General features: G+C 40.0%; 1 protein-coding gene across 1 annotated transcript in view; it reads right to left on the bottom strand.

Moving 5' to 3' along the window:
* The window catches only part of DSCAM (DS cell adhesion molecule), an 823,896-nt gene that overhangs the window by 307,350 nt on the left and 501,642 nt on the right, over window positions 1–14,904 (bottom strand). Inside the window, exons 4-5 of the mRNA XM_043875189.1 lie at window positions 13,341–13,487; window positions 3,688–3,966 (exon numbers count right to left, since the gene is read on the bottom strand). Coding sequence (XP_043731124.1) covers window positions 3,688–3,966; window positions 13,341–13,487 — 426 coding nt within the window. The remainder of the gene's footprint in view (window positions 1–3,687; window positions 3,967–13,340; window positions 13,488–14,904) is intronic.

Genomic DNA, 14,904 nt, shown 5'->3' with positions numbered 1-14,904 from the left:
GAAAATTCTGAAAGAGATGGGAATACCAGACCACCTGACCTGTCTCTTGAGAAACCTGTATGCAGGTCAGGAAGCAACAGCTAGAACTGAACACAGAACAACAGACTGGTTCCAAATAGGAAAAAGTGTACGTCAAGGCTGTATTTGTCACCCTGCTTATTTAACTTATATGCAGAGTACATCATGAGAAATCCTGGGCTGGAAGAAGCACAAGCTGGAATCAAGATTGCTGGGAGAAATATCAATAACCTCAGATATGCAGATGACACCACCCTTATGGCAGAAAGTGAAGAGTAACTACAAAGCCTCTTGATGAAAGTAAAAGAGGAGAGTGAAAAAGTTGGCTTAAAGGTCAACATTCAGAAAACTAAGATCATGACATCTGGTCCCATCACTTCATGGGAAATAGATGGGGAAACAGTGGAAACAGTGTCAAACTATTTTCTTGGGCTCCAAAATCACTGCAAATGGTGATTTCAGCCATGAAATTAAAAGATGCTTACTCCTTGGAAGGCAAGTTATGACCAACCTAGATAGCATATTAAAAATCAGAGATATTGCTTTTCCAACAAAGGTCCATCTAGTCAAGGCTATGGTTTTTTCAGTGATCATGTATGGATGTGAGAGTTGGACAGTGAAGAAAGCTGAGCACCGAAGAATTGATGCTTTTGAACTGTGGTGTTGGAGAAGACTCTTGAGAGTCCCTTGAACTGCAAGAAGATCCAACCATCCATCCTAAAGGAGATCAGTCCTGGGTGTTCATTGGAAGGACTGATGCTGAAGCTGAAACTCCAATACTTTGCCCACCTCATGAGAAGAGTTGACTCATTGGAAAAGACCCTGATCCTGGGAGGGATAGGGGACAGGAGGAGAAGGGGACGACAGAGGATGAGTTGGCTGGATGGCGTCACCGACTCGATGGACATGAGTTTGAGTAAGCTCCGGGAGTTGGTAATGGACAGGGAGGCCTGGCATGCTGTAATTCCTGCAGTCACAAAGAGTCGGACACGACTGAGTGACTGACCTGAACTGAACAGATATCTTTTACAATGTGTTACTGTTGTTCTGTTGCCCAGTCATGTCCAACACTTTGCAACCCCATGAAATGCAACACACCTGGTTTCCCTGTCCTTCACTACCTCCCAGAGTGTGCTGAAACTCATGTGCATTGAGTCGGTGATGCCATCCAACCATCTCATCTTCTGTTATCCCCTTCTCCTCCTACCCTCAATGTTTCCCAGCATCAGGGTCATTTACAATGTCAACAATGATAAATGTCTTTACAGAGAAAGCAATAAACTATTCTGAGCCTTGAGCAGAAAACAGGAGGGGAGTGGGGAATGTCTGGGGAATAAGGCATTGCATTAGGCTTAGAAATATGGGGAGTTTTAGACATTCAAGTATTTGAAAATCCTCTTCCATGTGGAGGGAGCAGCATGGCTTGCACTTTTAGGGAAGGAACTGCTTGTAGGGGGAAGGAAGTTAGATTTCACAGGAAGTAGGCTTTTTTGAAGCAAAACAATGGGAAATGTGACCTTACAGGTTTTCCTGACATGCTTTCATCACTATCTTAATATATAAATTTTATTCAGCAGAAACTGAGGAGCCACAAAAAGTGATTTTGAACCTCCCATTGGAGTAATTCTCAGTAGTTGTCCAATGTTTCATTGTTTCATCGACAAGGCACTTCAGTCACAGAAATATAATTGTGCAGACATTATCCTCCATTTCTAGTGAAAATCAGCCTAAGCACATTCGAATGACATTTGCAGGACTCAGTCTGGACAGCTGATTCCAGGCAATCTTTGGGATATTTGCTTCAAATGGACTCACTTGGGCTGGTATTGTGCTAAAGCCATCTACATCCATAGTGACATTGAAGAGGCAGTTCCATAAACAGGCATAAGACTGGAAAAAAGCCAGGATAAGAAAATGCCTCCCTGTTAAATGCCAGACTCATACTCAGTTTGTTCAATTCATCAAATTTTTATGTATACAAATATATATATTATCCTACTGGCAACTAATAGCCATGTATTTTGACCAAAGTTCTACCACTCATTTCTGGTCCCGTGATATTGAGTAAAAACAGTTTGATTTGGTTTGTGCATGAGTAAAATTAAAGCTTTATAACTAGATTAGAGAGCGTGCCCTTGCAATCACATCCCTTCTTCCTCTGTGTCTGCCTTCAGCTTCCTTCTCATCATCTTCCTCACATTGGTCATTCCAGATCAGTTAGAGATGAGATGTATCCATCATGCTGTTGTTGTTTAGTTCTTCAGTTGTGTCTGATTCTTTGTGACTGCATGGACTGTAGCTCACCAGACTTCTCTGTCCATGGGATTTCCCAGGCAGGAATACTGGAGTGGGTTGCCATTTCCTTCTCCAAGGGATATTCCCAACTCAGGGATAGAATGCCTTCTCCTGCACTGCAGGTGGGTTTTTTTGTTTTTTTTTTTTTTTTACTACTGGGACTTCCCTGGTGGCTCAGCTGGTAAAGAATCTACTTGCAATGTGGGAGACCTGGGTTCAATCCCTTGGTTGGGAAGATCCCCTGGAGAAGGGAAAGGCTACCCACTCCAGTATTCTGGCCTGGAGAATTCCATGGACTGTGTAGTCCAAGAGATCACAAGGAGTCAGACATGACTGAGCGACTTTCACTTCACTTTTTTTACCACTGACCCCTAGGGAAGCTATAGTCACCATACTTGGACTAAATTATCTCTAATTTTGAATCCAAGTCCAATTTTCGGATAATTACTGCTCTAGATTCAGCCCTGTAGAGAGGTGATAACAGCCCCATTTAGAAACGTAAAGCAGAATCTGGCAACTGGCCAAGGGCGACTCCTTTGATCTGATCACCATTGCCTGTGCTGACAGCACCAGCTTGCTTATCTCTCTCCATTGATTTGCAGACAGGTGGGCCATTCTGAATTCAACAGCTAGGTAATGTTATCTTGGAGCTGGATACTGTGGCCCCAGACTCTCCAACTGTGTTAGTTCAGTTCAGTTGCTCAGTCGTGTCCAACTCTTTGTGAACCCATGAACTGCAGCATGTCAAGCCTCCCTGTCCATCACCAACTCCCAGAGATCACCCAAACCCATGTCCATTGAGTCACTGATGCCATCCAACCATCTCATCCTCTCTCGTCCCCTTCTTCTCCTGCCCTGCATCTTTCCCAGAATCAGGGTCTTTTCCAGTGAGTCAGTTCTTCGCATCAGGTGGCCAAAGTATTGGAGTTTCAGATTCAATATCAGTCCTTCCAATTAACACCCAGGACTGATCTCCTTTAGGATGGACTGGCTGGATCTCCTTGCAGTTCAAGGGACTCTCAAGAGTCTTCTCCAACACCACAATTCAAAAGCATCAATTCTTCAGCATTCAGCTTTCTTCACAGTCCAACTCTCACATCCATACATGACCACTGGAAAAACCATAGCCTTGACTAGATGGGCCTTTGTTGACAAAGTAACATCTCTGCTTTTCAATATGCTGTCTAGGTTGGTCATAACTTTCCTTCCAAGGAGTAACCTCCAGCATTTGAAGACTTGATTTCCTCATCTGTGAAATGGGCTAAAATGGAGTGAGGATTCATGGGAGCTACAGAGAAAGCCAGGGGGTAACTTGTAACAAGAGCTCCACCATTGGCAGACAGCATCACCACTGCCAGTTACCATCCAACTTACGTTTCACGTACAGGCGGCCTATCACCTTAGCAGTTCCATATCTGTTGGACACTTCACACACATAGCTGCCTGAGTCTGAGGGACGTGTGTTCTCAATAAGCAGCCCTGTCATGGTCTTCTGGAACCTTCCAGAGAGTTCCAGGGGCATGTTGTCCTTCAGCCAGCGGTAATCTGGCTCAGGGTGCCCAAGCGCTTTGCAAGGTAGCTCCACACGCTGCCCTGCCATGGCTTTGCGGTGATCAAACCCATCCAGTATGGATGGGGCTGAGTTCGCTGGGTCTGCAAAAGCAAAGGAAAAAATTCTTAGATGCAGTGAAGGAGTTAAAGTGTCACTCAGAATCATAGGACCTCATATATAATTCAAATTTTATGTATAATTTCAACTATTAATACATCCTTAAGATTCCTCTGTCCATGGAATTCGCCAGGTAATAATACTGGAGTGAATTGCCATTCCCTTCTCCAGGGGATCTTTCGACCCAGGGATCAAACCCGGGTCTCTTGCATTGCAGGCAGCTTCTTTACTATCTGAGCCACCAGCCACCTGATGCGAAGAACCGACTCATTGGAAAAGACTGTGATGCTGGGAAAGATTGAAGGTGGGAGGAGAAGGGGATGACAGAGGATGAGATGGTTGGATGGCATCACCAACGCGATGAACATGAGTTTGAGGAGGCTCCAGGAGTTGGTGATGGACAGGGAAGCCTGGTGTGCTGCAGTTCATGGGGTTGCAAAGAGTCTGACACAGCTGAGCGACTGAACTGAAATGAACCACCAGGGAAGGCCATATATGCACACACACACACACACACACATGCATATGTATGAACAGAAAGAAAGCCCTATTCATATACATTCCTCTCCCTCAGAATTTTCAAAAGGCTGAAGCTGACATATCACCAAAGAAGATGTACAGATGACTGATAAGCACATGGAAAGATGTTCAGTACTGTTAGCCACTACAATTGCTGTTGTTGTTTAGTTTCTAAGTTGTATCTAATTCTTTTGGGATCCCATGGCTTGTAGTCCACCAGTTTCCTCTGTCCATGGGATTTCCCAGGCAAGAATACTAGAGTGGATTGCCATTTTCTTCTCCAGCGGTTCTTCTCCACCCAAGGATCGAACATGTGTCTCCTGCACTGGCACATGAATTCTTTGCCACAGAGCCACCTGGGAAGCCCAGGCACTAGGGCAATGCAAATTAAAACCATGGTGAGCTACTACTTCACACTTACTGCTGCTGCTGCTAAGTCACTTCAGTCGTGTCCGACTCTGTGCGATCCCATAGACGGCAGCCCACCAGGCTCCCCCGTCCCTGGGATTCTCCAGGCAAGAACACTGGAGTGGGTTGCCATTTCCTTCTCCAATGCATGAAAATGAAAAGTGAAAGTGAAGTCACTGAGTTGTGCTCTTAGCGATCCCATGGACTGCAGTCTACCAGGCTCCTCCGTCCATGGGATTTTCCAGGTGAGAGTATCACACTTACTGGATGCCTATAATAAAGACCCCCATGGCAGCAAGTGCTTGTGAGGATGTGGAGAAGAAAGTAGAACTTTCATGAATTGTTGACTTGAAAGTAAAATGGGGCAACCACTTTGGAAAACACTTGGCAGTTTTGTAAAATGCTAAACTTCAGTTCATCACAAGGCTCAAAAGCTCCACTGTAAGAATCCACCCTAGACAAAGGAAAACCCATGTTCACTCAAACACTTTTTCACAAATGTTCATAGCAGGATTTTTCATAGGAGTCAAAAAGTTGAAATAGTTCATATTAAACAATAGGACCATTGTTTAGTAGCTGTATAAGCAAAATGTGAATATACATACATAGTAATCAGCAATACAAAAGATGCATGTTACTACATGTTACTATATGAATGAACATGTTACAACAGGGATGGACCTCAAAACATTAGGCTAAATGAAAGAAGCCAGATGCAAAGCCACATATCACCAAATTTGATTTATACAAAACACACAGAAAACACAAATCTATACAGACAGAGAATAGATTGTAGTTGCCTGCAGCTGGGATTGAATTTGACTGGAAATGGGCATCAGGAATTGATTAATCTTTCTTGTCCTTTTTGTCTAAAGTTTCACTCAGTAAATGCTTCCTTACTGATTTTCTTTTTGAATGATCTGTTCATTGATGTAAATGGGACATTAAAATCTGCGTCTATAATTGTGTTGCTGTCAATATGTCCCAATACATCTGCCAGTATTTTCTTTATTTACATATTTCTATGTTGGATGGATAGAAATTACTCTTCCTATAGTTTCCTTTCAGATTGATCCCTTTATCATCATGTAATATTCTTTCCTGTATTTTGTTAAAGTCTTTGTTTTAAAATCTACATTTCTGATACAAGTATTGCTACACCAATCTTCTTTTTGTTTCCATTTGACCAAATACCTGTTTCCATCCCCGAACTTTGTGTGTGTCTTTAGATTTGAAGTGAGTCTCTTGTTGGCAGCATATATGTGAGTTTATTTTTTTTAAATCCAATCAGCCACTGTATACCTTTTGATTAGAGCATTAGTCCATTCACATTTAAAGTAATTATTGGCAGATATGTACTTACTGCTATTTTGTTCATCGTTTTCTTGTTTTCATAGTTTTCTTTTTGCTTTTTCTGCTCTCTTCCCTTGTGATTTGATGACTGTCTTTAGCATTATGTCTGGATTCATTTTTCTTTGCTTGTGTACCCAGAATAGATTTTTGGCTTGTACATAAATGTATTTTGGCCTGTATGTAGATTTATATAGCTGTATATATATATATATATATATATATATATATATATACACATATATACATATACATATATATATATATACACACACACATATATATATATATATGTATTTGATTATTTTATTTTATTTTTTTTTTTTGGCAATTTGAACTACATATATTTTTAAACAAGTGGGGGGAAACTGAGTGTTTTGAATGTCGTGTGCAAAACTGATCCACGTCACCATCTCACCATCACGACTGAACATGGCAAGGCGGGTACACTGGTTTCCAGCATCACAGGCAACACTGCATGTATGTGTTTTAATGAATAATGTAAACTTCAGTGTTAAGGCAGCTGGTACTAACGCTGCACACAGGCTTAGCGCCGCGGCCATTTCAGGAATGGGACAGTCAGCACTTGGAAACAAACTGTGAGAGAAGGAAAGGGGAGCCAGCATTATCTGACAAAAACAATGTGTCCAAATATTGTTCCTTTCACACACACAAGAAGAAACTGGAACACTTAGAAAAACAAAGCACCCATCCCGCCAACTTCAGCCTGTTCCTTAACAAATATTTCAAAATACTGATAAATAATAGTGACTGCAAGCAGAATTCCAGTGCCAGAGCCAATGGCCCCAAGGAAGTCGGCCAACACCGACAGGGCGCCGATGCATAAGCCCCCAAACGCAGCTGCAGTGGGGATGTACCTATTAAGCTCATGAACCATGGAGGTATCTCTGTGGCCCCTCATTACCATTTGTTGTTCTTTAAGCTGTTTAGCTACATCTTTGGCTGAGGAACCAGACACCTCCATCCATGTCTTAGAAAAGAATGCACATGATCCCAACATGAAGATGATATAAACCACCACATGGACAGGATCCTCAAATATGGTGCCCATGGACTCAGGAGGAGAAAGGTAGTAACAAAGGCCACCCACTGGGTAAGAACGAGCAGGTCCTCCCCCACTGACATCAGCCCACTGTCCTAGTAAATTTACTAGAAAGTTGCCGCTGAATCGAACTGACAGCATCTGGGAAATCACATACAGGTTGGACACCAGGGCAGACTGCAGGATGATTTTAATTTGATGATCCCTTAAGTTTGAACACATTCTAAAAACTCTCCATTTTTATTTGCCACCATTTTAGTATTTCGAGTTTATATTTTACATCTTTCTGTTTTGTGTTGCCCTCAACATATTGTGGATATAGATGATCTTACTGCTGTTGTCTTTCAACCTTTTGCTAGCCTTACAATTTGTGGATCAACTACCTTTACTATATGTTTGCCTTTACCAGTCATGTTTTCTTTTTCTAATTTTTGTATTTCTAGATGTGGTCTTTTCTGCTTAGAGAAGTCCCTTAGTAGTCTTTTTTTTTTTTTTTTTTTTAATTTTTTCCATTTATTTTTATTAGTTGGAGGCTAATTACTTTACAATACTGTAGTGGTTTTTGCCATACATTGACAAGAATCAGCCATGGATTTACATGTGTTCCCCATCCCGATCCCCCCTCCTGCCTCCCTCTCCATCCCATCCCTCTGGGTCTTCCCAGTGCACCAGGCCCGAGCACTTGTCTCATGCATCCAACCTGGGCTGGTGATCTGTTTCACACTTGATAATATACATGTTTCGATGCTGTTCTCTCAAAACATCCCACCCTCACTTCCCACAGAGTCCAAAAGTCTGTTCTGTACATGTGTGTCTCTTTTTCTGTTTTGCATATAGGGTTATCGTTATCATCTTTCTAAATTCCATATATATGCGTTAGTATACTGTATTGGTCTCTATCTTTCTGGCTTACTTCACTCTCCAGTTTCATCCATCTCATTAGAACTGATTCAAATGAATTCTTTTTAATGGCTGAGTAATATTCCATGGTGTATATGTACCACAGCTTCCTTATCCATTCGTCTGCTGATGGGCATCTAGGTTGCTTCCATGTCCTGGCAATTATAAGCAGTGCTGCGATGAACATTGGGGTGCACATGTCTCTTTCAGATCTGGTTTCCTTGGTGTGTATGCCCAGGAGTGGTATTGCTGGGTCATATGGCAGTTCTATTTCCAGTTTTTTAAGGAATCTCCACACTGTTTTCCATAGTGGCTGTACTAGTTTGCATTCCCACCAACAGTGTAAGAGGGTTCCCTTTTCTCCACACCCTCTCCAGCATTTACTGCTTGTAGACTTTTGGACAGCAGCCATCCTGACTGGCGTGTAATGGTACCTCATTGTGGCTTTGATTTGCGTTTCTCTGATAATGACTGATGCCATTTTTTCTTATGACTGGAATTTAGTTCTAATGGATTGGTTAGATCAAGATCAACCTTTCCTCATTCCCTTTGCGTCTACATACTGAGGCTCTATGAGTTGCATGCCAAACTCAATGAGGTTAAAATTGATAAGCAAATTCAGATGATGTTTGTCTGAATTATTTTACTAAGAGTTTAAAATTGCAATTTAAATATTTTCTTACTATTTTCACATTCAACAGATATGATTATTCTGTAAATAAGAACTTTTCTTCCTGAACTAGGGTTGTTTGGTTATTGTGAAATATATAGTACTTATAGGAAAGACAGGGAGAATTTTCATTGTTCTCTATAATGACTAGTTATCAAAGTCAAGACTTGGTGCCTGCCCTAGTTACCACTAAGTAGACCAATAAGATTATTATTATTATTATTGCTTCTGTTATTATTTAATGTATATGGACATGTGTACATGTAAATATATATGCAAATAATTATATATTTGTACAAGCACATTATGCAAGTATACATGTATGCACACATATAAACACTTATGTGTGCCTTAATATTAATACATACATATATATATTTATTTATGTATAATATTGGCAAGACCCTATTTATATTTCAGGCTCATTTTACATGTTTCCTGCCCCAAACTAATACGTGATCATTATTCCAAGAAACCGTGGTCCCTGTTATTATAGTATAATGTTTAAAAGAGACTGTTGTCTAGGTGGTAGAGTTGATAGTTGCTATTGGTTACCCATTGCTTCTGGACCTTTCCAATGGAAACACCTTCTCTCTCTCCATTTAGTTTTTCACTCTGGCTCAATTTGATTCCTAAATCCAGCAGTTTCCCTCAGGGTGAGTCTCTCTTCTTCTGAAAGTAGTATTTGATGAAGACTTCTGAGATACACAAGGAGTTAGACCACCACTTAACTATGTGATGCCACAGCCTTTTATACTCATCTTCAACTCAGAGCTTGTACAGGGCTATCAAAGTGTTCTGAATATCCTCAAACCCATTTCCCCAGGTTTCCACCAAGAAATATCCCTCCTCTGCTTTTTGGAGATGAGCATTTGCTGACAAAGATTCCTATGGTCAACACTATGGTTTTTCCAGTAGTCATGTACAGATGTGAGAATTGGATCATAAAGAAGGCCAAGTGGTGAAGAATTGATGCTTTTGCATTGTAGTATTGGAGAAGACTCTTGACAGCTCCTTGGACAGCAAGGGGATGGAACCAGTCAATCCTAAAGGAAATCAACCTTGAATATTCATTGGAAGAAATCATGTTGAAGCTGAAGCTCCAATACTTTGGCCACCTGATGTGAAGAACCAGCTCATTGGGAAAGACCCTGATGTTGGGAAAGACTGAGGGCAGGAGGAGAAGGGGGCAACAGAGGATGAGATGGTTGGATGGCATCACCTACTCAATGGACATAAGTTTGAGCACACTCTGGGAGATAGTAAAGGACAGGGGAGACTGGCATGCTGCAGTCTATGGGGTTGCAAAGAATCTGACATGACTTAGCAACAGAACAAAAACAACAACTTGTTGACTATTTTGCATTTCTGTGATTATATAGTAATCTCAATAGGCCTTCCCCCTTCACCATCCATTGCTTCTCCTACACTGCTGCCTCTCTTACATTGGACGTGCCGTTGCCAGTAGTTTATCTACAGCCCCACATGTTTAAGAGTTTCTGAGCATCCCTGTCACCTACTTTTGTTGAAAATGTCATCCTTTAACATTGTTTTTCTTTTGTTATCCTGTTGAATCTGTTTCCACTCCAGGAAGAATTTGGAATCATTAAAAACCTTGTTACTAGCATAGCCCCACTAGCAAACCCCATGTATACATTTATTAAAAATTTAGATCTAATTTAAAATAAAACCATTTTCTGTTATCCTTCAAAGCTTAAACTCTAGATAATCTTCACTCAGTGACTATGTTCCCAAGTTCGAGCATCAACTATTTCCTCCCTCAACTACTTTACTGAAATTTCTCTGACCAAAAAGTCACAAGCTATTTGCCATATGCAGTAGACTCTCTTAAGAGCCTTTTGAGTGTGTGACTCTGCTGACTTCTCCCTTCTTACAACTACCACCTTTAACCCCAAATGTTCAGTCTTATTCCCTCTGTTCTTTCCTGCTGGTGTTCAAGTGTATGATCTTCCTTCACTAGCTTCTGCTCTGATGCTCCTAACTGATCTGCACAAATGCTCATGAGGCATCTCATGGCCTCTCGTCGCTTCTGTGGTGACCCAATCAATGCTCATGAGTCCTGCTGCCTATTTTTGAAACATCAGTGAAACATTCTTTAAAAAGTAATAATTAAGCTTGTGATTAAGAAAAGCAAATTTGCCATTTCAACTCTGAGAAATCAGTACTTAATGATCTAGAGATAAAACAGGCTATTTTTTCTGTTCTCTCACCTTTTTTTTAAGGTTTTTTTTTTTTTTCCTCCCAGGATTCATTTTAGAGAAAAATGGCCTCCTGAGATTATCACCACTTGATTCACATTATCTCAATGGAGAAATACATATCTGCTTCTTTCTGCTAAGCTCAGTTTCATCTTATACCCAGATCCATGCCACCATTCCTCCAAGACTGTTTCCTTTCTTACTTCAGTATTGTCATGAAAAAGTTCCTCTTCGATCATTAAAGACCTTTCCTAGGATATTCTGAACAAATATTTCATTGTGCTCTTATTAAAGGCACCGTGAAAGTGAAAGTCGCTCAGTCATGTCCGACTCTTTGCGACCCCATGGACTATACAGTCCATGGGATTCTCCAGGGCAAAATACTGCAATGGATAGCCTTTCCCTTCTCCAGGGGATCTTCCCAACCCTTGGATCGAACCCAGGACTCCCTCATTGCAGGCTGACTCTTTACCAGCTGAGCCACAAGGGAAGCCCAAGAATACTGGAGTGGGTGGCCTATCCCTTCTCCAGCAGATCTTCCCGACCCAGGAATCGAACCAGGGTCTCCTGCACTGAAGGCATATTCTTTACCAACTGAGCTATCAGGGAAGCCTATTATTAAAAACACCATGGAACAGATAATAGAGGCTACTCATTTTATAATTAATTTTGTCTACATTTTTAAATAACCGAGCATATTTTTTTAACTGTGCTGATTATTCTTGCCCTTAACAGAGGCAATAAGTCATAACTAATAGCACAAAAGATAAAGTAACAACTGATATGAAAAAGAAGAGGTAAAGATAAACTATTTTCAAGTTCAGAGGGGGAAAATTCAATTAATTATGACTGATGTTTGTCCTAAACCTTAAAAGACAGGTGAGCGTTGGCTATTTTAAGGATGTAAATGCAGAAGAGGAATTCAGATAAAGCATTATCAAGGGCAGTATGTGGGTGTTAGGTGACATTGTTCTAATTACTCCAGCACTTAAAAATTTGTTATCATGTCTCCCACACAAAACATCATGACAAATAAAATTGCTGTTCACTGCATGGATCAATTTTACATTCTAAACCTATAAGAGCAAAAGTCATATATTTTACATTTGATTTCTAATACTGAGATGGTCATTTTATACTTCTAAACTTCTGCATGGAGTGCTAATGCAATCATGTGTAAATGTATTGCTGATTTGTCTGACTGATGGGTCAATAGCAAGCCAACCGTAAAGATTCTGCAAAAGGTCAATATCTTCTCAAAGTATAATTCCCATTAAAAGAGGCACAAAACTGAGATATTTATGAAAGTGGAGTAAACTGCTTTTGGGTTTCCTTCACTTGAGAATAATCCTGGAAGGCCGTGCCTATTTCTTTAACCTTAATTTTTTTTTCATTTCCATGATTTTGTTTTATTTTGACTGATTGGTAAAAAAGATATATAACGTAGACAGTCCTTAGTCATTAAATTGAGTGCTTATTTGCAAATCAATATACATTTCAAAATCTCTTTATTATTATACTCACTAATAATGATTATTATCACTATTATCTAATGATTAATATCATTATATTCACTTTATAATGTATATGCTATATTTAAAAATGTGTAAGATAGTCTTAAAAAAGGAGCTGTATTAAACCAATGGGCATAGAATATTACATTTTTTAATTTTTTATTGGAGAATAGTTGATTTACATTTTTGTGTTGGCTTCCACCATACAACACCATGAATTTGCCATAAGTATACATATGTTCCCTCCCTCTTGAATCTCCCTCCAACCCCCACCAAACCCACCCTTCTATGTCAATGTGGATAATTTCTCCACTACTGCTAGATGGGGAACAAGAGGTGTGTTCCAAGGACCACATCCTGCTCCCTAAGAGCTCTGCAGGGTAGAAAGCCCTGTGGTGACCTAACGTACAACAATAGCAAGAGGAGATATTGTCAAAAAAGTAGGAATAATATAGGGTCAAAGAAATTTGGAATTTTACAGTAGGTGAAATTATTATTTCACTTGAAATATCCATATTTGCATTGTACTGTATCGGGTAAAGTTTTTCTTTTCCTTTTTTTTTTTTTATTTAAAACACCCTGAAGTTGCTAGAATATTTTGGGACAGATACACAGACTTCATTTTACTTGTGAGTTCCATGATTTCAGTAGAGTCATCCCAGAGCACTAATGAAAGAAAACAGAAACAGAAATCTCAGTGCTGATGAGTTTTTACCTGATACAAAAAGTCTAGCGCTGTTACTTTGCCTGGTCTCCCCGGTGTATCTGTGCCGCGTGACACAGCGGTAGTTATACAATCCATCTTCATTCTGTACATCTTTAATATACAAGGCGCCCGTGGATGTGATGAGAAATCTAGATCCTAAAATAGAAGAAAATGATTACCCCATTAAAATAGAACAGAAGCAACCCAGTCATACAAAGTCACTGAATAGATTTTCTTCATCTTAAGGAAATTCATGGGAAGGCAAATAATAGATGTGTGTGTTTGTTTGCATTCGTGTGTGTGCTACTTTAAGGGTTCAAGCTATATTAACTCTTTACCCTAAATTAAGGGGTTTTAGTGAGTATACTTGGAGAAGGCGATGGCACCCCACTCCAGTACTCTTGCCTGGAAAATCCCATGGAGGGAGGAGCCTGGTAGGCTGCAGTCCATGGGGTCTTGAAGAGTCGGACAGGACTGAGCGACTTCACTTTCACTTTCATGCACTGGAGAAGGAAATGGCAACCCACTCCAGTGTTCTTGCCTGGAGAATCCCAGGGACAGGAGAGCCTGGTGGGCTGCCGTCTATGGGGTCGCACAGAGTCGGACACGACTGAAGCGACTTAGCAGCAGCAGCAGCAGCAGTGATTATCAGTTCAGTTCAGTTGCTCAAAAGCAGTGAGTTTACTACTTGTAAAGCTTAGTCTCATGAATTAATTTTTTAGGTCATGTATTTATTTAGGAGCAAGAAAGTTGGCATATCATTGGTATGCTGCTAATTTAGCAGATTTTCTTTGATCATCACTTTTCTCTCAGAATATGACAAAGGAGTATGAATTTTCATAAATTTCTACATCATGTAAGTATTTCAAGTGTTTCAATAAAAACATAAACATGTTAGACTAGAGAACAATGATATATTCCACAACCTTCCCAGGAAAGACTTCTTATTTCCTCAATAATAACCAACACTTACATTTATATTCTAGGATAAAGATCAATTCTTCCTATATTCAGTGTTTTAGAGAGCTCTGCTATTTTCTGATTACTACTGAAATTACTGATGATAGCATTTTCACCTCAGGGAGAAAAAAGTGATACCCAACTCTTCCTCCTTCATATCAACACTGGACACAACGTGCTCTCTGTGACCTGTGGGTTTTGCTTCTATAACTCAATTTGAACAGAAATGGCCAGCATTAAGAGATCAAGCATCATTGTAGCTTAAAGGAGAATAAAGATGATTCTTTCCTTCAAAAATATCTAAAGATATTTAATGTCTCTATCTAATTAATATCTAATTAATGCTAAAATATCTAAAGATATGTAAATATCTAAAGATAAGTTTTCACTGTTCAATGATAATTTTTGTGATACACCAAATAAAAGCAAAGGAGTACATTCCTAGGTGAGCTCCAGCACTTATATGGGCGGAGACTCGACTCCTTCTGTACCTTTCCTTATGTTAGTCTTTCCTATGGAAAAGTTCTGCATCTGATGCAATTCTACCTGAAAGGTAATGTGATTTTGTTTCTTTGGGAAAAGACCAAAATGACAAAAATTCACATTTTTTTCA

The sequence above is a fragment of the Cervus elaphus genome, chromosome 19, assembly GCF_910594005.1.
Source record: "Cervus elaphus chromosome 19, mCerEla1.1, whole genome shotgun sequence".
NCBI lineage: Eukaryota > Metazoa > Chordata > Mammalia > Artiodactyla > Cervidae > Cervus > Cervus elaphus.
The sequence above is the reverse complement of the archived record's forward strand: the minus strand, read 5'-3'. Positions and strand labels throughout refer to the sequence as shown.